Source organism: Bufo bufo, chromosome 1, assembly GCF_905171765.1.
Source record: "Bufo bufo chromosome 1, aBufBuf1.1, whole genome shotgun sequence".
NCBI lineage: Eukaryota > Metazoa > Chordata > Amphibia > Anura > Bufonidae > Bufo > Bufo bufo.
In genome coordinates, this window is record NC_053389.1 from 641,262,667 (window position 1) to 641,286,179 (window position 23,513).

At 41.7% G+C, this 23,513-nt stretch overlaps 1 protein-coding gene across 1 annotated transcript in view; it reads left to right on the plus strand.

Annotated features, from left to right (window-relative positions):
* Positions 1–23,513, plus strand: part of MYO1E (myosin IE) — a 238,236-nt gene that overhangs the window by 117,202 nt on the left and 97,521 nt on the right. Inside the window, exons 4-9 of the mRNA XM_040413869.1 lie at positions 6,213–6,307; positions 12,154–12,241; positions 12,850–12,939; positions 13,526–13,657; positions 14,898–15,032; positions 16,400–16,532. Of these exons, the coding sequence (XP_040269803.1) occupies positions 6,213–6,307; positions 12,154–12,241; positions 12,850–12,939; positions 13,526–13,657; positions 14,898–15,032; positions 16,400–16,532 (673 nt within the window). The remainder of the gene's footprint in view (positions 1–6,212; positions 6,308–12,153; positions 12,242–12,849; positions 12,940–13,525; positions 13,658–14,897; positions 15,033–16,399; positions 16,533–23,513) is intronic.

Genomic DNA, 23,513 nt, shown 5'->3' on the forward strand with positions numbered 1-23,513 from the left:
GACAAAACGTAACTGAACAGAACGGAATGCTCCAAAATGCATTCCGTTCCGTACTCATACCGGAGAGCATACTGCGATTTGCTTTTCGTCCTGGGATGCGGAGCAAAACCGATCCCTCATGACCCACAATGCAAGTCAATAGGGACAGATCTGTTTTCTCTGACACAATAGAAATCGGATCCGTCTCCCATTGACTTTCAATGGAGATCATGACTGATACGTCTTAGGTATGTTAAAGACAATACAACTGGATCCGTTCATAACGGATTCAGATGGTTGTGTTATCGGTAACGGAAGTGTTTTTGCTGAACCCTGCCGGATCCAGCAAAAACGCTAGCATGAAAGTGGCCTTAGTTGGCAAGACCAGGATGGAAAGATTTTGGCGCTGAAGCCTGTCAAATCGTTAATGTAAGGCTACTTTCACACTAGCGTTTTGGCTTTCCGTTTGAGATCCGTTCAGGGCTCTCACAAGCGGTCCAAAACGGATCAGTTTTGCCCTAATGCATTCTGAATGGATAAGGATCTGCTCAGAATGCATCAGTTTGCCTCCGTTCCGTCTCCATTCTGCTCTGGAGGCGCCTGACTAACGCTACTTTCACACCTGCGTTCAGGTGTCCGCTCGTGAGCTCCGTTTGAAGGGGCTCACGAGCGGTCCTGAACGCAGCCGCCCGGCCCTGATGCATTCTCTATGGAGGCGGATCCACTGAGAATGCATCCGCCTGCCAGCGCTCAGTGAGCGGACACCTGAACGCTGCTTGCAGGTGTCCCGCTGGCCGTGCGGAGGCGAGCGGATCCGTCCAGACTTACAATGTAAGTCAATGGGGACGGATCCGCTTGAAGATGACACCATATGGCTCAATCTTCAAGCGGATCCGTTCCCCATTGACTTACAATGTAAAGTCTGAACGGATCCGCTCAGGCTACTTTCATACTTAGAAAATTTTCTAAGTTTTAATGCAGACGGATCCGTTCTGAACGGATGCGAACGTCTGCATTATAGGAGCGGATCCGTCTGATGAAACATCAGACGGATCCGCTCCTAACGCTAGTGTGAAAGTAGCCTAAGCGGAGCCAAACATCCTGGCACACAATGTAAGTCAATGGGGACGGGTCCGTTTTCTCTGGCACAATAGAAAACGGTCCGTCCACCATTGACATCCGTCATGGCTATAGAAGACATAATACAACCGGATCCGTTCATGACGGATGCATGCGGTTGTATTATTGTAACGGAAGCATTTTTGCAGATCCATGATGGATCTGCAAAAAGCGCTAGTGTGAAAGTAGCCTAACTCTGGACTATAATATAGGTATAACTTCGGATTAGTACACGATAAGTAATACAATGTATTTGCAAAATTTCTCAATTTAGTAGATCATACCTGTATGTAAACTGTGAACTAGCGCTGAACATGGACTTAAAGGGTGTAGACACCAGGGGCATGGTGACCTGGATTCAGTTTTTTTTATTGACATCTGGATCTTTTTATGTACACTTTGTAATTAAGTAACTTTTGTTAACATAACATATATTCTGCTTAAAACAGAATTTTATAGAAGTTGTAGAAGAACGAATGTTTTGCTAAAGTAAAAAATCATTTTGTGCACTTTCTTATGACATCTGTGTTTCATAAGTGCGCAGGAAGTGGCCACACTGCTGATCTGAAAGCTTTTCATTTCATGTTGGAATATATGGCACATTTCTTAAAATATATTTAAAGAGCATCTATGAAACCATGTGTGATGCTTGGTAGGGTTGATCATGCTGAGTAAAATGATGTTTGTTTTTTTTCCTGAGGAGTGAACTGCTGCCGCGATATATACATTTTTATGTTCATGCAAATTACCGTACCTATTTTGAGCACCAAAGGGCAGGCCGTAGCACTTGGAGCACTGCTAATGCTATGCCCCTGTGCTCTGTGCACCCCCTCCCATTTGATTGATATAGCTAGAACTGTGTATCTGACCGGTGGGGTTCTGACTCCCGGCACCCACGCCAATCAGCTGTTTGAAAAGGCCACTGTGCTGCGCTTCTTCGTTACGTTCATCGGTCTTGTGGCCTGTGTGCAGCTTGGTCCCATTCACGTGAATGGGCCTGGGCTGCAGTACCATGTACAGTCACTATACAGTGTACAACGATGTGCTTGGTATTTCGCAGCCTCTTCAAACAGCTGATCAATGGCAGTGCCAGAACCCCACAATCAGATATCAGTGACCTATACTTTGAATAGCTCATCAATATCTTACTCCCAGAAAACCTCTTTAACAGCAAAGAAAAATGTATTCATTGTATAGCACTGCAATTGAGAAGAATTGATAGTAACTGATGGTGCTTTTCAATTTAATACATTTATAGCAACAAGCGTAACTTTTCCTGGACAACGTATATTACATCTGAGTAGAAGGACTCCTTTACATGACCATATCTGTCTTCTAAAAGGGCAAAAGGAAAACCATTCCTAAAAATTTTCAGAAAGGAGATGATTTATTATTCACAGTTTGAACATAATCCTGTTCAGGGGAATCTATAGTAGAATGAGGTTGTATATAAACAAATTCACAGAAATACCACCATTCTAAAATATAACCTTTATTATTTTTATATAAAAGTCAATACACCCTTTTATAAATACAAAAAAGAATAATAAATGAAAAAAGAAAATCAGAATCTAGGTCTGGTAGCAGAACCCTACTGAGGTTGTTTTGTAAAGGTTAGAGTAGGTTAGTAGGGGCCTATGGGGATATATGTCCCTGGTTCTGGCCCTAATGTGAAATTCCCTACCTAAATACGGAACAGCCGCCCCGATAAGGGCGATCCCGTTTCTCGTACCTCCTAGTGACCCTTAAAGGACCCTAACAGGGGAGGATGATCAAGGAAAGATTACCCTGATTGACGACCTATGCTGAAGTACAAAAAATAATAACAAATAGAACAATATAAGTACCCAAAAATAGTGAGAGTGAATATCCAAGTGAATATCAAAATAGTGGAAATATAGAAATAGAGATGTTCAATGCCGTCCCTACGCGTTTCGCCTGGTTATTGTCAGGCTCATCAGGGGACAAGATTGATCACGGAATACCCAACACCAGAGTACCTAATACAATATTATATACACTTTAGTTCATTTATTTTTAATTATTTTTGATTCATAATAAAATCATGAAAGAAACCCACTGGCTCCAATGAACGTGATATCACTACCAGCACAATAGCTGGTTAGTTAGTCCAAGAAATTCATATCATGCCGGTTATGGATAAAGAGATAGGGTTAAATATATATAATTCAATCAAGAATGACTCCTATATCTCACATTCAAGATATGGCTGACTTGCGGTATACCAATTTATATATACACATGTATATTCCGCACAAAGTGTTAAGGTCGGATCATAGTCATGAGTCCAAGACAGACTTGTGGGGCCTAGAGGTTGGTATAGTGGGGATACGACTATCACCTATGGCATTAAGATTAACAATACTTGGCCAGCTGTACAGTGAGTCTCAATCTATATAAATGATCAGACATGCAATATCAATATGTAATGCGGCGTAATAACAGTCAGATAATGCTGTTATAGTGGGCGGTACTTGCGTTCCCCAGGGAGGGTTAGTAGGCCATTGATGGTATCCATAGGTTAGGAAGCCAGTGTCTGCTGAAGCATCCTGATAGCGCTGAGATGTGCTGGCGTCCGAGCGATAGGATAGCTGATTTGCTATCCTATCGACTGGACGCCAGCACATCTCAGCGCTATTAGGATGCTTCGGCAGACACTGGCTTCCTAACCTATGGATACCATCAATGGCCTACTAACCCTCCCTGGGGAACGCAAATACCGCCCACTATAACAGCATTATCTGACTGTTATTACGCCGCATTACATATTGATATTGCATGTCTGATCATTTATATAGATTGAGACTCACTGTACAGCTGGCCAAGTATTGTTAATCTTAATGTCATAGGTGATAGTCGTATCCCCACTATACCACCCTCTAGGCCCCACAAGTCTGTCTTGGACTCATGACTATGATCCGACCTTAACACTTTGTGCAGAATATACATGTGTGTATATATAAATTGGTATACCGCAAGTCAGCCATATCTTGAATGTGAGATATAGGAGTCATTCTTGATTGAATTATATATATTTGACCCTATCTCTTTATCCATAACCGGCATGATATGAATTTCTTGGACTAACTAACCAGCTATTGTGCTGGTAGTGATATCACGTTCATTGGGGCCAGTGGGTTTCTTTCATGATTTTATTATGAATCAAAAATAATAAAAATAAATGAACTAAAGTGTATATAATATTGTATTAGGTACTCTGGTGTTGGGTATTCCGTGATCAATCTTGTCCCCTGATGAGCCTGACAATAACCAGGCGAAACGCGTAGGGACGGCATTGAACATCTCTATTATTTCTATATTTCCACTATTTTAATATTCACTTGGATATTCACTCACTATTTTTGGGTACTTATATTGTTCTATTTGTTATTATTTTTTGTACTTCAGCATAGGTCGTCAATCAGGGTAATCTATCCTTGATCATCCTCCCCTGTTAGGGTCCTTTAAGGGTCACTAGGAGGCACGAGAAACGGGATCGCCCTTATCGGGGCGGCTGTTCCGTATTTAGGTAGGGAATTTCACATTAGGGCCAGAACCAGGGACATATATCCCTCAGTAGGGTTCCGCTACCAGACCTAGATTCTGATTTTCTTTTTTAATTTATTATTCTTTTTTGTATTTATAAAAGGGTGTATTGACTTTTATATAAAAATAATAAAGGTTATATTTTAGAATGGTGGTATTTCTGTGAATTTGTTCAGAAAGGAGATGAGGCAGCTCTCAAAGTAAATGAATTTTTTTTTATTCATCCTTGCAAAGTTTCAGCTCAACATATAAGCAGTTTTTACAGGCTCCTGTGTTAAAGGGGTTCTCCGGGAATTAAGAAAATGAAAATACTTAAATATTACTTTATTATAAATATATCCTCAAATATGCACAAATGACTGTGGATCACTACAGCTGAGTTATCAGGATAAGGTGCTCTTGGTCCTTGTGACCCACCCAGTCACAAAAGACAATCAAATACAATAATAAATATAGGACCAGGCACTCAAATATGGAATCAAACCAAGATATCTAAATTATTGGAAAATACACCTAAATGGCCGTAAAACTAAATAAATATTAAAATATACAACTTTTAAACCAAATAAGCAGCATTAAATCCACAATTGGCAGCAATAGATATATATCGTAAAAAAAAACCGCAGTCAATCAATACTCCTCAATGGGTCTATATATAACTGCAATGTGAGACCGCAATCAGATGGTCGTGATTGTAGTTTTCAATATACCTTTCATGATTTATAATGGCTCGTTTTGTCTGGGGAAACAAAATGGCCCCTGTCCTATTAGTTCACACAAAACCTGTCCTGATCACACATGAGGAGGACATATTACTTTACAACACTGAGGTAAAGAGCTGCCTCATCCTCCTCTCTACTTGTCAGGGATTATGATCCTGAATACAAATAAGAACTTTAGCTGAATATCTGGGGAATTTAGTTCATGAGGAGACATGAAGTACACAGATGATGGACATGACAGACTGTGGTAATGTGGGGTTGTGGTAATGGAGACTGTAAACAAGTGCTGCTGCTCATTTGCCACACCTCACTCTCGTCTCCTCATCTCCATTCCCACAGAAATTCACCTGTTTTCAGGATCATGATTCCTGACGAGCAGAGAGGAGGATGAGGCAGAACTATGGCTCATTGTGGTGAAGTAACTTGTCCTCCTGTGTGATTAGGACCAGTTTAGTGTGCACTCATAGGTCGACGGCCTCCTAATGATTGCTCCCTAAACAAAACAAGCCATTCTAAGTAATGAAAGGTATTTGAGAATATATTTATTATAAAATAATATTTAAGTTTTATTTTCATTTTTTTTTTTTATTCCTGGAGAACCCCTTAAGGTGAAACGTCACTAGGGTGAATACGTGGATAGATTGTTTTAAGGACTGCCTCAATGTCCTTTTGGTTTTATGGAGGATATTGGATTGAATATCTTGCACAAAGAAGTTTTCCTTATAATATGTGGTGCTGTTCTCCTGTCTCATCCTACAGTAGATGTTTGTTCTTTTTTACGGGTCCTATCATGTAATAAACAACCTTTTGATTACTGTGTTCTAGGCTCAGTATGAAAATCCACCACATATCTATGCATTAGCTGACAACATGTACAGAAACATGATCATTGACAGGGAAAACCAGTGTGTCATTATAAGGTAAGAGTCCTCTCCATCTGTTTTTACTTTTTTAATGGTATTTTTCTTGGTTATGTTCATCTTTATTGAGCTTAAAGGGGATGTCCACTTTTTTAGCTCATCGGCAGTAGGTCCAGCGCTCGAAGCAGACTGCTCTGTCAACTTTATAGTGAACTGAGCTCATCACTGCAGCGCTGCTTTCACTGACATAGGAGCGCTGCTGCAGTGAGGCGCTTGGTGGCGCAAAGCTGATGGAGCTTTCTGCTTCCGGCATCAGAGCTATTGCCTTAGACCTGCGTGCAAAGCGTCAGACGGCCACTGATCAGCTAGGGATAGGTGTGATCTTGCAGCTTACCTGCGAACACCATGTGAATACACTATCAATCTTTGGACTGCAGAAGAAGTTTGTCTAACCTGCATAATTTGGGTCTTTTACTTTTTATTTTGCGGTTTCTGTTAAGGCACATTTACATGTGCTGGCTGAGCAGGCAATTAGGAAGAAACTGTTCCTTCCTGATTATTGCCTGCTCGTCAGTGAAAGAGCAGTAATCCCCTCCACTGTATGGGGACGCCATTGTTTATTTTCATACACAATCATTGTTGAAATGTGTCTGTATATAAACGATTTATTTCACCCAATGACTTCATCGGATGATCTGCTGCACTTTTCACAAGAGCCGATTATCAGGAACCCGTGTTTGTACTAATGTTCTTTCCCGATAATCGGCCCGACAGTTGCCCCATGTAGACCCGACATTAGTGTTTGTTGAGTGGGTGGGCTTTGCCAGATGTGATGTATGGTGTCTAGGCAGATTTCTCCACTGCTCCCGTTCCCTGTCCCTTTCATACTGTTTCAGATTTCAGTTTCTGCTAAAATCTGAAGTGTGTGAAACTGGGGCAAGTTTGTTTCATAGAGCTGAACAAGGTGTTTCTGCAACATGTGCATGTACGGTATCTCTGGAAACCTCATTTAGATCTGTGGGACAGTCATGTGTGAACATGTCCACCAGACCCTGTGTCACTGCATCCACCCTGTCCACTTATAGTCTCTTGCTGACAAAAAATGCGGCTTGTAGAAGTCCAGGCGAATGCTGCAGGAACAACCCCAGTCAGATGAATTCTGATTCTCTGTTGCTGAAATTTCTGCAACAGATTCACCATGATTGAGTGTATTCAGGCATTGTGGTTGAGGGGCAATTATAACCACTTTAAAAACTACATCCGAAAAACCGCATGATTAGTAAATATCCCTCATAGTTGTCAGCCAGATGGATATTGTCTTGATGACTGAGGTCTCTGCTACAAGTAAGGGTCCTTTTAAAGGGGCACGTGCAGTCGGCCCATTCGGGCGGCTGTTAGTTTACATTACTGTCGGGACTCGGCAGCACATCCTCTTACTTCATGGGGTGATTTGCTGCCGACATAAGATAATTCTATGCAGCCATAAAAGTGCTGATCGGTGGGCCTTCTGCACAGGCCTTTGATTGGGAATGCACCTTCCTTTTGAAGGCAAATCACCCTCTGTAAGAGGCCCTGAGTTCCCCAAACAAAAGTATTTACTTATCAGATTCTACTAGAAACACACAGACTGTTCTCCTTGAATAAGGTTAGCATTACACCACATCTAGGGTGGTCAGGAAATGACTAATTGGCCATTCTGAAGTTCTCTCCAATGATAATATTTTTACTGTTTCTGTACATTACCTTAATGTGCTGCACAAAGTTTGTAAAGCTTTCTTCTTAAAATGTTGATGTTTCCCGTGACATTGCCAGTGGACAAATGTGTTTCAATCCATTCACATCCTGGCATCTTTACCCCCAAACCTCAAAAGTGTGTTATGCTTTGGGGGGGATAAAAAGCTACTGAGTCAGCCTGTCTCTAGTGCCGATCGGGCTGTGATCACTAGTGCAGACCTTATTATGTCTAATTAAAGCACCTAGATGGCAAGTAACGTGGATGTCACACATGGGTATTTCCAGGAACTGGAGCGTTGCTTGCTTTCTTTTCCACAAAAGATCATTCTCTCCAAATAACAAATAAGTAGGAAAAAATAATGATCTCCATTAGACCAGCAGTGCATGGCCTGTGGTCAGTTAAGAACAGAGTATTGTGCGTGCTAAATTAAAGCTCGATTTGCTGAAAGTCATATGCAAGTTAAAGGACATGTTGATTGAAGTGAAACCTCATAACTGGTAATGACCGTCCCGTGTTTATACTGCCTCCTTGTCACCGACAGAAAATTGACACTTTTTGTCAGTGTGCATCAAAGTCTCTGGGCAAACGCCACCAAAAGATAATGGGGCAGATTTACTAAAATGTAGACCATGGAAACTTAGAGGCGGTCTGTGCAGTGTCATGATATTGATGACCTACCCTCAAGATAGGTCATCAACAAGGGCGGATTGGGAACTTAAAGGGAGGGCTTGGCCAACACAAGTAGGTGGGACCAGCAATACCACAAAACAACACAAAATACCACCCCAGCAAAACCAAATACCACAGAGCAGCATAAAATACTGCTCTATGACCATCAGGATGGTGATGCAGTTGAATTCCCAAGTGCACATGGTGCTCCTAGCATTAAAGGGGTTCTTTCACTTTAGCAAATAGAATTTACCATGTAGAGAAAGTTAATACAAGGCACTTCCTAATGTATTGTTGTTATCCATATTGCCTCCTTTATATAATGCTGTGAGCATCAGATCGTTATGTACCTGGCAGGCGTCTATGAGGAGGGCTCAGGTGGCCCCCTGGGCATCTGCCCACCGGGAAATTTCCCTGTTGGGTATATGGCCAAATCTGCCCCTGGTCACCAGTATCAGATCAGCAGGGGTCTGAATCCCAGCACCCCCGCCGATCAGGCCACATCGCTCGTTTAGTCCTCTTCAATGTTTACCTGCCCACTGCCTCCTTAGTAGTGGCGGTGCAGTGTAATTAGAGCTTCTTCTTCCATTCAAGTGGATGGAACGAACAGTTGTAATTACACTGCCCCGCCACTACAAGGGAGACGGCGTAAAGGTAAACATTAAAGAGGACGCAGTGCTGATATGAGCACCATCGCCTCTTCAAATAGCTGATTATGACACTGCACAACCCCTTTAACATCTGCCTAATTTATCACAGTGGCTCAGACTGGAAAATAAATCTGGACTCTTAATTTGAGGTATCGGGCACATATCGAGAACATAGGATGCTTATTATCACAATATTCCTCCAAGACATGTATCAAGGTTAAATGCATTATCTTTCAGTGCCGGTATGGAACATTTTGTCCTTGGGTGGAGCACAATATGTGCTTGGCGTTAATTGGTTAATTATTTTTTTTTAATTAGAAGATGTTACACAGTTGCTAAGTCTGTAACCACATCTACCAACAGTAATGTATTATACACTGGAAAATTAGAAAAGTTGACTTGAAAAGCTGTGTAACTAGTTTCACGTAAATGTACCATTATCTATACTGCATCTATATAAAGCCTGCACTAATTATTTTTTTATTCATTTTCCTCAAAGGGTGATTTGTAAGCTTTAATTTTATGTCAACGATTCATAGTAATTCTACAAGCTAAACTAACAGTGCACCATCCTCCTGTGGGTGGATGACATAATCCCAACCACAGAGCTTCCGATATATAATCCCAAAGCCACATTTCCAGTTCTCCTTTCATGAATAGCCGCATACAATATTCTGTGTGTGTATATATATATATATATATATATATATATATATATATATATATATATATATATATATATATATATATATATTTATATTTATTTTTTCATATTTTCCATTTATGCTGAGATGTTTTTGTATTTTCTAAAGTTCAACACTACCACGGAAAACATGGGAGCGTTCCTATTGTAGTGTTGCCTTAGTTCTTGGTTTATAGTTCTATAGTTCATGTTTTATATTCCACTACCCCCCCTGTTTCACCTATATAGGTTTTCCTTCACAATTTAAGGCTGTATTAGACAGACAGATTATTCAGGTGATTGTCGGGGAGGAAGCGTTCCTTCCCGGCAATCGCCTGTTCACTAGTGGAGGAGAGTACTGCTATTCCATGCAACGATCTCCTCCACTGTATGGGGAGGAACAATTGCTAATGCCATCGCTCGCCCCATACTGAATCATTGTCGGCAGCAGATCGTAATTAGACACCGGTCTGCATCTGGCAAACAATTATTTTTTTAACCTGTTGAAAGATTGGAATTGCCTGATGATCGGGTACTCGGCAGCAGTATTACACTGCCAGATTATCACTAACAAGCGTTCTTAGTAACCATCTGCCGTCTTAGGGCTGTATTACAATGATTTTTCGACTGATAATCGCTAACGAGTGTGATGAGTGTTGGCAATCGTCTCGCAGTGTAAGGCTACGTCTACACGACATTTGTCGCGCAACAATTTTTATAATGGCAGTCTATGGTGTCGCAATGCAACATACTGCGACGCAACAGTCGCAGAAAATCCATTCAAGATGGATTTTTCTGCGACTGTTGCGTCGCAGTCGCAGCATGTTGCATGTTGCAGTGCGACACCATAGACTGCCATTATAATAATTGTCGCGTGACATTAGTGCAACAAAATGTTGCGCTACAAATGTTGCAGTGTAGTTGTGCCCTTTCTGTCGCGCGACAAATGTCGTCGTGTAGACGTAGCCTAATACTGCCGCTGATGAACGAGCATGCTTAAAAATCGGCTCTTGCCTGCGGCAGATTGTGCTGTCTAAGGGTCCATTCACACGTCCGTTGTTTCTTTCCTGATCTGTTCCGTTTTTTGCGGAACAGATCTGGACCCATTCATTTTCAATGGGTCCTGAAAAAAAATCAGACACTGAGCTGTCCGGTTTTTTTCAGGACCCATTGAAAATGAATGGGTCCAGATCTGGTCCAGATCTGTTCCGCAAAAAACGGAACAGATCAGGAAAGAAACAACGGACGTGTGAATGGACCCTAATCTTGATCTGCCGCCAGCAAACCACTAGATGGTAAGGAATAGCAATTGCTCCTCCCTGTGCCACGGAGGAGATCGCTGCATTTTCTGAGTAGATGCTTTACTTCATCTTTGTTTTTATATTATTTGTCATTTTAGTGCACCTGTGAGCAGGATCAGCCCTATTAAGCCAGACATATTGCCTGGTAGGGAGGATCCTGCTGATTAAAATGCTAATGCAAAAGTGATACCCATCTTTTGAAAACTGTTTGCGACGTTCCCAAGAAAAAAAAGACTTGTATTCTTATGCAGATGAGAGTAACAGTGCACTGAAGGGCGGGGGTGTGCACCTCAGCTTTCCAGTGGTGGCCCTCATTTGCATAAACAATGCTTTTTTGTTTTTTTTCCCCAGGAACAGCTCAACCGATTTTCACAGGTATCATTTTAAGGGCTCATGCACACGAACGTATTTTCTTTCCATGTCCGTTCCGTTTTTTTGCGGACTGTATGCGGAACCATTTACGTCAATGAGTCCGCAAAAAAAACGGAAGTTACTCCGTGTGCATTCCGTGTCCGTATTTCCGTTCTGCAAAAATAATAGAACATGTCCTATTACTGTCTGCATTACAGACAAGGATAGGACTGTTCTGTGAAGGGCCAGCTGTTCCGTTCCACAAAAAATGGAATGCACACGGACGTCATCCGTATTTTTTGCGGATCCGTTTTTGTGTCCCGCAAAATACATACGGTCGTGTGCATGAGCCCTAATACTCAGGATCAACCCTACCAGATATTAGACCTGTTGTAATAGGTTGATTCTGTTGACAGATGCTCTGGTTTTAAAATCAAGTGTTTTCATAATGATTCTTAAAATCTTATTCCAGTAGAGTATATAATCTGTATTTCCTTCCCTTCTGTTTTCCTACACAGTGGAGAAAGTGGTGCAGGAAAAACAGTGGCTGCAAAATATATCATGGGCTACATTTCTAAAATATCAGGGGGAGGCCCAAAAGTTCAGGTGAGGAAAATGTTTTTATTTTTTTGCTTATTGTTTAATAGCAGAATCATTTGCGTAGAAACATTTTGTCTGTGCTGGAGTTCTGTTCTTTGTATAAGGTATATATCGTGTTTATAAGCTTGATGCAGTATTTCAGTGTTAATTCATGGTTCAGTATGGAGGTTACTTTCTGCAGTCTGAAAGCATTCCCATTGGCCATTTAGCTTCATATGACCTGTTTTGTTTTGCATGCTCGGATATAGAAACCTTGGACTGCAGGTTCCTCTAGGGGGCGAGATCAAAATTGTTGGACTTTTGCAAGCTCTGCAGAAAATAATGTCTCTTCAGATTCAATGACTTCTAAATCTCATCCATGTATTATAAAACTAGCACCAAAACAAGAATTGAATGACAGATATTTGCATTTGAAGATTACTCTAGGAGCCTATACTGTGTTAATCTATTACTTCTATTTCACCATAGATAGGGTTTAGGTGTTTGTTTTTTACGCCTCTTCTAATATTTAGCATTTTATAAACTCTCTTCCTTGACACATTGATAATTGTATGGACAGAATAGACAGTAGGCCATGTCATATTTTGATGGCTGTCTCCTGTTCTCACTCGTAGCACGTAAAAGATATCATTCTGCAATCAAATCCTTTATTAGAGGCATTTGGCAATGCAAAGACCGTGAGGAACAACAACTCCAGCAGATTTGTAAGTTGCCCTTTTTAAAAAAAAAATTTTTTTTACTTTTCTATGTAATCGTTTATGTAAAATCTTAATACAAAAAATTGACTTACCAAAGAAATAGATTTTAGCATATGGTTGCATAATACTTTGTACATTTTAGACAACCCCTGAAAACCACTGCCCTGGTGATCACTTGATCGCTACAGGAATGGCGCAAATCTTTTCTGCTGTGGCGTGTAGGGGAAATGTAATATTACTTGGCACATGATAATTGGGCGTGTAGTTATAGGTTGTGTTGAAGAAACAACTTCTTCTTAGAAGCAAAATTCCTTGGGACCTGTAAAGTGTTTTTCTATGGAGTGTTTTTTTACAATTGCATGCACAGAATAGTACAAAAGGTTATATTGATATATAATGAAGAGGTAGACACATGGATGAAATATAACCAAAGCCCTGACAATCTGTTGTGATCCATTTACAGTGGAACCTAAAAGATCCTAGTGGATCTAATTGTACTCCAGTGAGTCTGTCAAGTATGTTTTCAGGTACTAGTGAAACTTGAATCTTGCAGTAGATTTTATGTAGTTTAATATATTTTTTTTTTCAAAAGGGAAAGTACTTTGAAATTCAGTTCAGTCCTGGAGGAGAACCAGATGGAGGCAAAATATCCAACTTTTTGCTGGAAAAATCTCGAGTGGTGATGAGAAATCCAGGAGAAAGAAGTTTTCATATTTTTTATCAGGTATGAGCACAAACAGGAAAATGTTATGATTTCTTTTATTTTTAGTTTACTAAAACTATGCGCTCATGCTAAAGATGCTTGGATTGCTGTCAATTCTTCATTTTAATGCTTCATCTTTTATTTGTATATATATTTGTTCCAGGCCCTCCTGACCTGCATAATTGTACACTTGTCTGTAGAAATGTCTGGGGGCTAATGTCATATTAATGTTATTAAATCTTTCCAAACATGCTCCCGTCAGCAGATGTTCTTGTTTCACGCTTGTCTTCAGTGGCCACTACTTGGCAGTATCAGAGTTTTCTGATGAATTGTGAAGCTCATTATGTGTCATCTTGTTGAACCAAGATGAGTTAGAAGTCTACTTAATACATTTTAAATCTAGCTGTAAAACAATCTGAAAATCCACTACATCCTTCTGATGGGAACAAAGAAAGCACCTATATATAAAGTAACCTAAAAAAATATTGTCTACACGAGTTCTTCCTCGGAGGTAGCTATCGCAAAAGTATTGACAGGCTGCAATACTACAGCATTTACTGGACCGTCCTGTCAATGTTTTAGGTTATCTCTCCTAAACATAAATTACAGGTAGCATGAGGAATAAAGAGGAACATATTCTAATTATATTATAATTATATCATATTTATATGGCTGCTGAAGTTCCTTTGGGGAACCCAGAGAGTTCAGCACCATGTAATACTAAAGGTATAGTTGGCTCTGCCTTAGTTATTACAACTGATATCTGTGGGTTTCAAAAGTTGCAACCATGATTATCGGCAAAATGCTGGGTTGGCCTAATGTAAAAAATGGCTTGGCCAAATTAGTCATACTCTTGACTGTTGACACAACACGCCCAACAATCATGAGAACGCGGGACACCGGTTTGAATGGAGCGCTGGTCAAGAATGCCCACCACCGCTCCATTTATCTCTATGGGACTACTTGAGATTGCTGAGCACAGTCCATTCAAATAGGGATATGGGTCCCTCATTCTCAAGATCAGTGTGGTTCCCAGTGATTGGACCCACACCAATCTAACAGTTATGCCGTGTCCAGTGAATAGAGGATAACTTGTTCTAACCAGAATACCCCTTTAAGTCACGCCTATAAAGCTGACAGTGTGTAGGCTAGTTGGATGCACCCTTATAGCTTGAGGATATTTTTGAAGATTAAAATGTATATATGTGGCTAACACAATACACAACGTAATCCAAATGCTGTATGTTTCTATTTACTTCAGTTAATAGAAGGAGCCTCTAAAGAACAAAGGAATGACCTTGGGATTACAAACCTAGATTATTATTACTACCTTAGCCAGTCTGGATCTTACAAAGTGGATGACATCAATGACAAGAGGGACTTTCAAGAAACCATGGTAAGAAACTTATGTCTGAATTAATTTTCTTTATGCATGTCCTTGGGGAAGATTTATCAAAAAAAGTATAAGAGAAAATGCTAAGAGTCATCCTTAGCTACCCATCAGATTCCAGCTCCCACTTTTCATCATCCCCGTGGCTGATTAAAGTACCAACGTGATTGGTTGCCTGTGTTGGTTGCAATCAAGTTACAAAAATACAGTACGGGTACGTTTACACGGCACATTTTCATCATGTCAAAATCCGCTGTGCATCCAACAGCAGAAAAACGTTGTGGTTTCTGCCATGGTTTTTCATTTTCAATGTTGCAGTCCCACTCTCTGTTATAGCTCCACTGAATGGCTCCTGCTGTGGCTTTCCTAGGTGTCTGTGCATGAACTACGCCAAGAATGGACATGTACATTCTTAACGCGATCTGGAAAACTATCCTCGTAAAATTCTCAGCCTCAAACTGCAGCACGTCCTCCAATTGAATACAATGGGAGGTGGTTTCAGAGCAGATTCCGCATGGTTTTTCAGCACCGAATCTGCACAGAAACCTGTGCCAAAAATCCGTCATGTGAACATAACCTAAGGGTGGTTGTACCTGACAGATGCTTATATCTTTGGTGTATGTCAGTAGAAGTTCTTGATGTATACCTCAGACAGAAGGCTGCAACATGTGCCATGATCGGTTGTACTATTAAATAAATTAGGGGTTCACATTGTATGCACAACTGAAATCACTGGGGCATGTATTAATCCTGTCTAATAACACAGTGTAGACTTCGACTAAACACTCTTGAACTGCACCAGATGCTGGATGATACATTTGGGCCATCGATCTAGTTTATACCACCTATCTGTTTGCTTACATTACGTACCAAATTTTAGCCATATTATTTGGCACTCAGCATTTGAGCCATGCCTCGTTCCCACAAAGCCACAGATCCCTTCCACTCAGCCACGCTCCTTGATGGACAGGACCCTGATTTACCATATCCTGAGTGGTGGAGCTCAAGGGAAATGGAGTAATTGTTGAGATTCCTCACAGATAACAGTGGTAAATAAGAAGTGTGAATCCCACCTCTAGGACCACAACTGGAGTCTCCTGCTCCGCTAGTTGAGGCAGCCAACTGAACTGGCATCCAGCTTGGGGACAGTTTAAAATGGGGAAGATGCTTTTTGGAAAATGTGTTGAGGGTTTTTAATCTAAACTAGTTTTTCTGGGGAAAAAATGGACTGAAAAATCATTGCTCATAGTACAACCAGCAACTCCACAAAAGTGTATTCATCCTGGCTCTAATGCAGCAAGAAAATGTAAATGGAGGCAGTGATGCCAGGAATTGGCATTGGAATCTCTAACTCTCATTTATGTTCCCCACAGCATGCCATGAGCGTTATTGGTATTTTTGCCGAAGAGCAAGCTATGGTGCTTCAGATAGTAGCAGGAATTCTCCACCTGGGTAATATTAGCTTCAAAGAAAAAGGAAACTATGCTGCAGTGGAGAGTGAAGAGTGTAGGTATTTCTTTTTGTATAGTATGGATGAACAACTAAAGTCTTGATTCAGTGACAAATCAATGTGTCTGATATATCATGCAATGTAACATGATTTTAATAATTAATGTTCAAAGATGAAATTGTGTGGTCTGGTATGCTTCACTCAGTCAAATGACATTGCTTTCCGTCTCATTGACCACAACGTCTAGACTTCTGTTTTGGTCACAGACATAATTTCAAATGGGGTAAAAGTAGCACTCATCACTCACCAAATTGATTAGTCTTCTTCCAATTCACTAATAAATAGTGCATACTGTAGAAACAGTAAGTACTTTTCTGAACCTTTTTCAGATCTTCATCAGACCATCAAGTGAGGAACGGTAAAAGAAATGTGATGCGATCATGTTATATGACTACATAAGGATGGCTCATGATTTGTTCTATCTACCCTTCTTTATTTTATGGTCCGATGAAAGTTTTAGGTGGACTTGAAATGTTTGTGTTTGAGGCCTCTATTGCAAGGGAATGTGTCATCAGAAAATAACCTATAGTTCAAATCCCATTTTAATGTTAAACATGATTTTTTGATTTTTATTCTTTTTTTCCATGCAACTATATTTTTTTAAAAATATATATAATTCTGTAATTTTCACACTGGCTAGTAGGTCCAATAATAGTTCATGATTTCCTGTTTTGTACAAATAACTTTTCAGTAGCTATTATCATAATCAACATAGGCAGAATTACAATGACAAGTAATACCTCTATATATATAGTGTGCGGTTTCGCTCTGGTACATAGGGTAAGCGGGCGCAGTACAGAGGCAAAATACAAGTTCTTAACTCAAAACGTCAGTGTTTATTCACACTTGAGGCAATTGCACAAAACAGCACGTAACTTTGCAGTCTTGGTGTTAATTCACACACAATGGAAAGTTCATATAACACAAGTCACCTTGCTGGCAGTTCTGCCTCCAGTAGTCCACAGCAGGCCTTAGGGGGCCTGTTTCCCCAGCGTGCGGCTCTCAGCCCTCCAGCACGGTACAAAGCCTCATATCCCAAAAACAGAGACATCTCTGCTGTGCCCAACTGCCTATTTAAGGACCGTCAAGTGCTGCCAAAACTCGGACCGGCACTTAAACTCCGGTCCGGTATTTGACCTCACCTGGCTGGAAATCAGCCCAGCCGCACATGCTGGGAGGAAAATACCTGCCTTGCCAGAAACAACCCCTCACTGTGTCACAATAGATAACACAAGATTTTCAGTAATCAGATCATCACAATGAGAGTGGAATTTGTATATTGCATGATAGTATGGATGAGTCACTAGTAATCAGATATTTTGCTTCCCTTTGACACTGCCTCTCTGTTATTTCATTGATACACAAGAATATCCTGTATAGGCATTAGAGTGCCTCTACCACAAAACTGAATGGCTCATGAATGTTTTATGAAGAGAAATTGATATGCCTCCACATCAAATACCTTTTGTATAACAGAAGGGTGTCAAGGGTAATATCTTTAAATGAGCTGCATCCATTCCTGTAAGCATGTATTGTGCCTTCCACATTCTGTAGTACCATGAGCAGTAATATGGTGTGCAGATACAGCAACAATGTGGCCACAATCTGCTGTTAATCGAGAAGAAAGAGTATGGGGGAAGTAAAGTGCGTTTTAATGTCTAGAAATTACTTCCAGCCTCCTGGGAACAGTGTGATGCGGGATCACAATCATCATGTTAAAAAGCTTTTCATCCAAGCCGTTAGTCAATGTGCTTATTTAGCCAAAAAAGTAAAAAAGAAATTTAAAGCAAGCAGAACCTGCTATTTCCTAGTGGACAGAGGCACCTAATACAGGGCAGTGTACATTTTTATCATTGTGACCAGTGGTTGACGTATGCATCCGTAAGGCTACTTTAACACTAAAGTTTCTATTTTCTGGTATTGAGATCCGTCATAGCGTCTCAATACCGGAGAAAAATGCTTCCGTTTTGTCCCCATCCATTGTCAATAAGGACAAAACGTAACTGAACAGAACGGAATGCTCCAAAATGCATTCTGTTCCGTTTGGTTGCGTTCCCATACCGGAGAGCAAATCGCAGCATGTTTTCGGTTTTCTTTCTGTCATGGGATGCGGAGCAAGACGGATCCATCATGACTCACAATGCAAGTCAATGGGGACGGATCCATTTAACTCTGACACAATAGAAAACTGATCCGTCCCCCATTGACTTTCAGTGGAGTTCATGACGTTACCGTCTTGGGTATGTTAAAGATAATACAACTGGATCCGTTAATAATGGATGCAGATGGTTGTATTATCAGTAACACATTCAGCAAAAACGCTAGTTTGAAGGTAGCTTATGGCTGTGATATATTGGAGGTTTACTTTCGATATATATAGCTGAAGTATACATGTGAACAAAGCCTTACCCTTCAGATGTGCAGTGATTTTCAGCTTCAAGAAATGTGGTATTTTTGGGCTTGGTTTACATGTTAGGTTTTTTTATGCCGTTTTTGAAGGCAAAGCCAGGAACATATCATAAGCAGAGGAAGGAAAGGCTTCTTCCCTTCATGATCCACTCCTGGCTTTTTCTTCAGAAACTGCACACAAAGAATCCCAGCCTTACTGTGTTGTCTTATGGACTTTCTTTCTGTCATACAAAATATCACTATACAGTGGGTGTCGGGGGTGTCTAGGGAGGGGTGGAGGGCATGTCGTGCTCTTTTCAGCTCGTACACCTTTGGTCCCCACCTGACACTCTGCTCTCACCTGTGGCTCCTAGCATCTGTAACATGCGCAGCGGGCACACCCTGGGCAACAGCTTCGACAAGCTGGCCAAACCAGGTTGAGAGTAGCCATCGGGTGATTGACCTTCTGTAACAGAGGGATTTGTGTATCTCGAGCATGTGAAGACAGAGTTTGGCGGAGTGAGCGGATGAGAGCTATTAAATAGGACCAATGGTCATGAAGGCAGTATCTGCAAGCGATGTGGTACGCTAAGAACACGGCAAGACACGAAAGAAGCCCTGGTCAACCACTGCTCCCAGCCTATCTCCAACCTTCTCGACTTTATGCCTGCAATTGGAGCAAGATGCAATCTGGGAAGAGAGTGAGGCTGACTCTGCGCACCTCTCCCTCACTTAAATCCAATTCACACGCAAGTCTTGACATCTCGACCAGTGCAAAGTCCTGTGCCGATAGGCGAGCGATGAAGCAGCAGTTGTGGAGTCACTGGGAGCTGTGGACGCGGACCTGCACACAGGCGGCTCAGGTCTAATGGACATCTTCATGCTGACGAAGCAACAGCTGGACTTGGCGTCTACCTGAGTGACTGAGCAGCCCTCTTTAGGATAACAGTGCTCACCTCTGTAGTATGAGGAAGGGGCTAGAAAAGGTGCCCTAAACATTGTTGCTTCTCTCAAAACCCTATCCAGCTTACCGCGGCTGGAGGGAATTCCATCTTATGCGGTCAAAATACAAAACCCAAGATGAGACACAAGGTATTACCACTTACTATTGGTACATAGAATGTACGTACGCTTCAAGACAACCCATTAGCAGATCGCCCAGAAAGAACAGCTCTGGTAGTTAGAGAGCTTGCAAGGTTCAACATTGCGGCTCTGTGTGAAACTCGCTTAGCAAATGAAGGTCAACTCACAGAAACAGGAGGCAGCTACACGTTCTTTTGGTGTGGACGTGGCAGTGACCAACGTCGTGAGTCTGGAGTTGGCTTTGTGGTTAAGAATCATCTTGTTCGCCAACTTGCCAATCTTCCTAAGGGTGTAAATGATCGGCTCATGTCACTGCAACTTCCATTACTAAGCGGAAAACAAGCTACGCTAATCAGTGCCTATGCACCCACAATGACAAATCCTGATGAAGTAAAGGACAAGTTTTATAATGATCTCAATGCCCTACTTTCATCTGTGAACTGACAGAATGATTCTACTTGGTGATTTTAATGCAGGAGTGGGATCCGATCACTCCACCTGGAATAGCGTCATTGGCAAAAACTGAATCAGCACATGTAACAGCAATGGTCTATTACTATTAAAGACATGTGCTGCTCATGACTTGGTCATTACTAACACCATCTTCCGCCTACCTACTCGCAAAAAGACATCCTGGATGCACCCACGCTCCAAGCACTAGCATCTAATTGATGTCATAGTGCGGAGGAAAGACATGCAGGATGTAAGAGTAACTAAGGCCATGCCGACTGCTGGACTGACCATAAACTCATAATTTTTAAACTAAATATCCACATCAAACCAAAGAAGCGGCCACAGGGAAACAGAGTTGTGATAAAGAAGATCCATGTCAATACATTGGTAAATCCCAATGTAGCAGCCTCATTGGTAAAAGATCTTGACAATCAACTCACGAACCTGCAAATGCAGGAAAGTGCTGAGAATGAATGGGAATGTTTCCGGAACATCGTACGTTCGTCTGCACTTAAGGCTTTTGGACCCGCATGCAGGAAATGATGGGACTGGTTTGATGAAAGCAATGAAGAGATCAAGGCCTTGCTAGCTGAAAAACATCGCCTTCACTGTGCTCCTCAAAATGACCCGTCGTCAACTGCAAAGAAAAATGCTTTTATCAACACTCGCAGGACTATACAGAGTAAACTCCGTAAGATGCAGGACCCCTGGCTGAGTGCCAAAGCAGATGAAATTCAGAAGTTTGCTGATAGAAACTATGCCAAACGAATGAAGCCATCAGATCCCTGTATGGACCTCAGTCCTCAGGAAGCTCCCATCTACTGGATTTGAATAGTAAAACTCATCACTGAGAAAACTCTGATTCTACAGCGTTGGGCTGAACATTTCCACTCTGTGCTAAATCGCCCATCTACCATCAATAATGAGGGAATTGACAGAATACCCCAGGTGGATATCAACTATAGCCTGGATGTCCCACCATCAGAGGCTGAAACCTTACAGGCCATCAGTCAATTGTCCAGCGGAAGTCTATAAGGCTGGTGGTGCAGTGCTTGTTGAAAAACTCACCCAATTGTTCCAGTCTTTCTGGAATCAAGGTTCCATACCTCAGGAACTAAAAGACGCGTCCGTCGTACACCTTTATAAGAGGGAAGGAAATAGACAAGTCTGCGATAATTATAGAGGAATATCACTTTTATCAATTGCAGGCAAGATCTTGGCACGAACGTTGTTAAATCGTCTGTGTAACAGATCTCCTGGCACCCCGACTGGGTACCTCCGTTGATGGATGCTCCTAGTGCTTCCTGAGGACTCCAAGCACTCCACTTGACACCGATACCACCTCAGGAACAAGGAACAAGAACAGCTCTTACAAGAGCTAGTAGTTATAGCATGGGGAGTATAGCAAATCTTCAGCGTATAGCAATCCCCAGTGTCGATCAGTTACCCAAACACCAGCCTCAACATGATGAAGGGTAAAACAAGAACTCTTTATTGAACACACAAGCATTGACTTATTTACACATTTTCAAACAAGGGTACCACCCCCGTGGACCTGGTTGAGAACTGAGGACATAACATAGCAGCCAATCCTTACAGTTTAAACACAAAAACTATACATTCAACAAACACAATGGCATTGCCTGTGACACAATTAACAAACACAATGGCATTGCCTGTGACGCAATTAACAATCACAATGGCATTGCCTGTGAATCACTCAATAACAGAATAGGCATAGTCTTTGACGCAATCAACAAAATACAATTACCAAAACACAATGGGCTCTGCCTGTGATACAATTACCAAACATAATTGGCTAACTTAATCACTCACAGGCAGAAAACACAAATTTTTCCCCAAAACACAGAAACCACCTCAAAACCCTACATATTCCCATCATTTATACATCCATGGATAGCTCTGATCTGGGTGAACAACATATCCAAACATCACCCAGATCCGAGCAGGGGTTCCCGAATTCCATGGAAGTCACATTTGGCCGACCGCAAGCCATGGCTTTCCTGCCCAAAACAGTTCCACAGATTTAGGCTGTGCGGCTGGTCTGTCTTCTCCTTCAAAGTTAGTATATGGGCCATAGTCCTGAGGCAGGAGTCTGGCAAACAGGCACCTCGCCACTGGGTTTTGGAGGGTAGTTTCGCCACAGTCTGACCATCTGGAACGGGGTCTACCTGAGACTCAGTGTGGTTTTCGCAAAGAGCCTGGCACGATGAACATATTTGCAGCTCGACAGCTCCAGGAGAAATGTCAGGAGCAAAATTGGGAACTACACACCACCTTTATAGATCTTACCAAGGCTTTTGACAGTCGCGAAGGTTTATGGCGCATTATGTCGAAGTTTGGATGCCCAGACAGATTCATCCTGATGGTACGGCAATTCCATGATGGTATGGCGGCTCGTGTCCTAAGCAATGGTGAATCTTTAGAGGCCTTCCCTGTCACAAATGGCGTTAAACAAGGGTGCGTGCTCGCACCAACCCTGTTCAGCATAATGTTTTCAGCCATGCTGTCAGATGCCTTTCAGAGCAGTTCACTAGGAATCAATCTGAGGTATAGAACCGATGGGAAATTGTTCAATCTACGAAGACTCCAGGCTGCCACCAAGGTAAGACTGTGCTTCGTAATTTATTTTTTTTGCTGAAGATTGTGCCCTTAAAGGGATTCGATCACCTGGATTTTGCCTATAGAGCTGCTAGATCGCCGCTAGCACGTCCGCAATATCCATTCCCCATAGCTCTGTGCTTTTATTGTGTGTGTAAAAAAAATATATAAATAAATATATATATAATGAGGCAAGTAACTAAAGTTTTTGGAGCCCAGCCATGCCCACTGTGAAGGAGCCCAGCACCGCCCGCTTCCTCCGAATCTCCTCCTTGCTCCCTGACGTCACAAAGTTAGAGCGCCGTAATCTCGCAGCTAGCGCATGCGCAGTTTGTTCCCTGAGGCTGATGCCAGCACAGGGAAGGAACACTATACCGGCACTGACATGCGGCGTACTCACTCATGCGCGAGATTACGCCGCTCTAACTTTG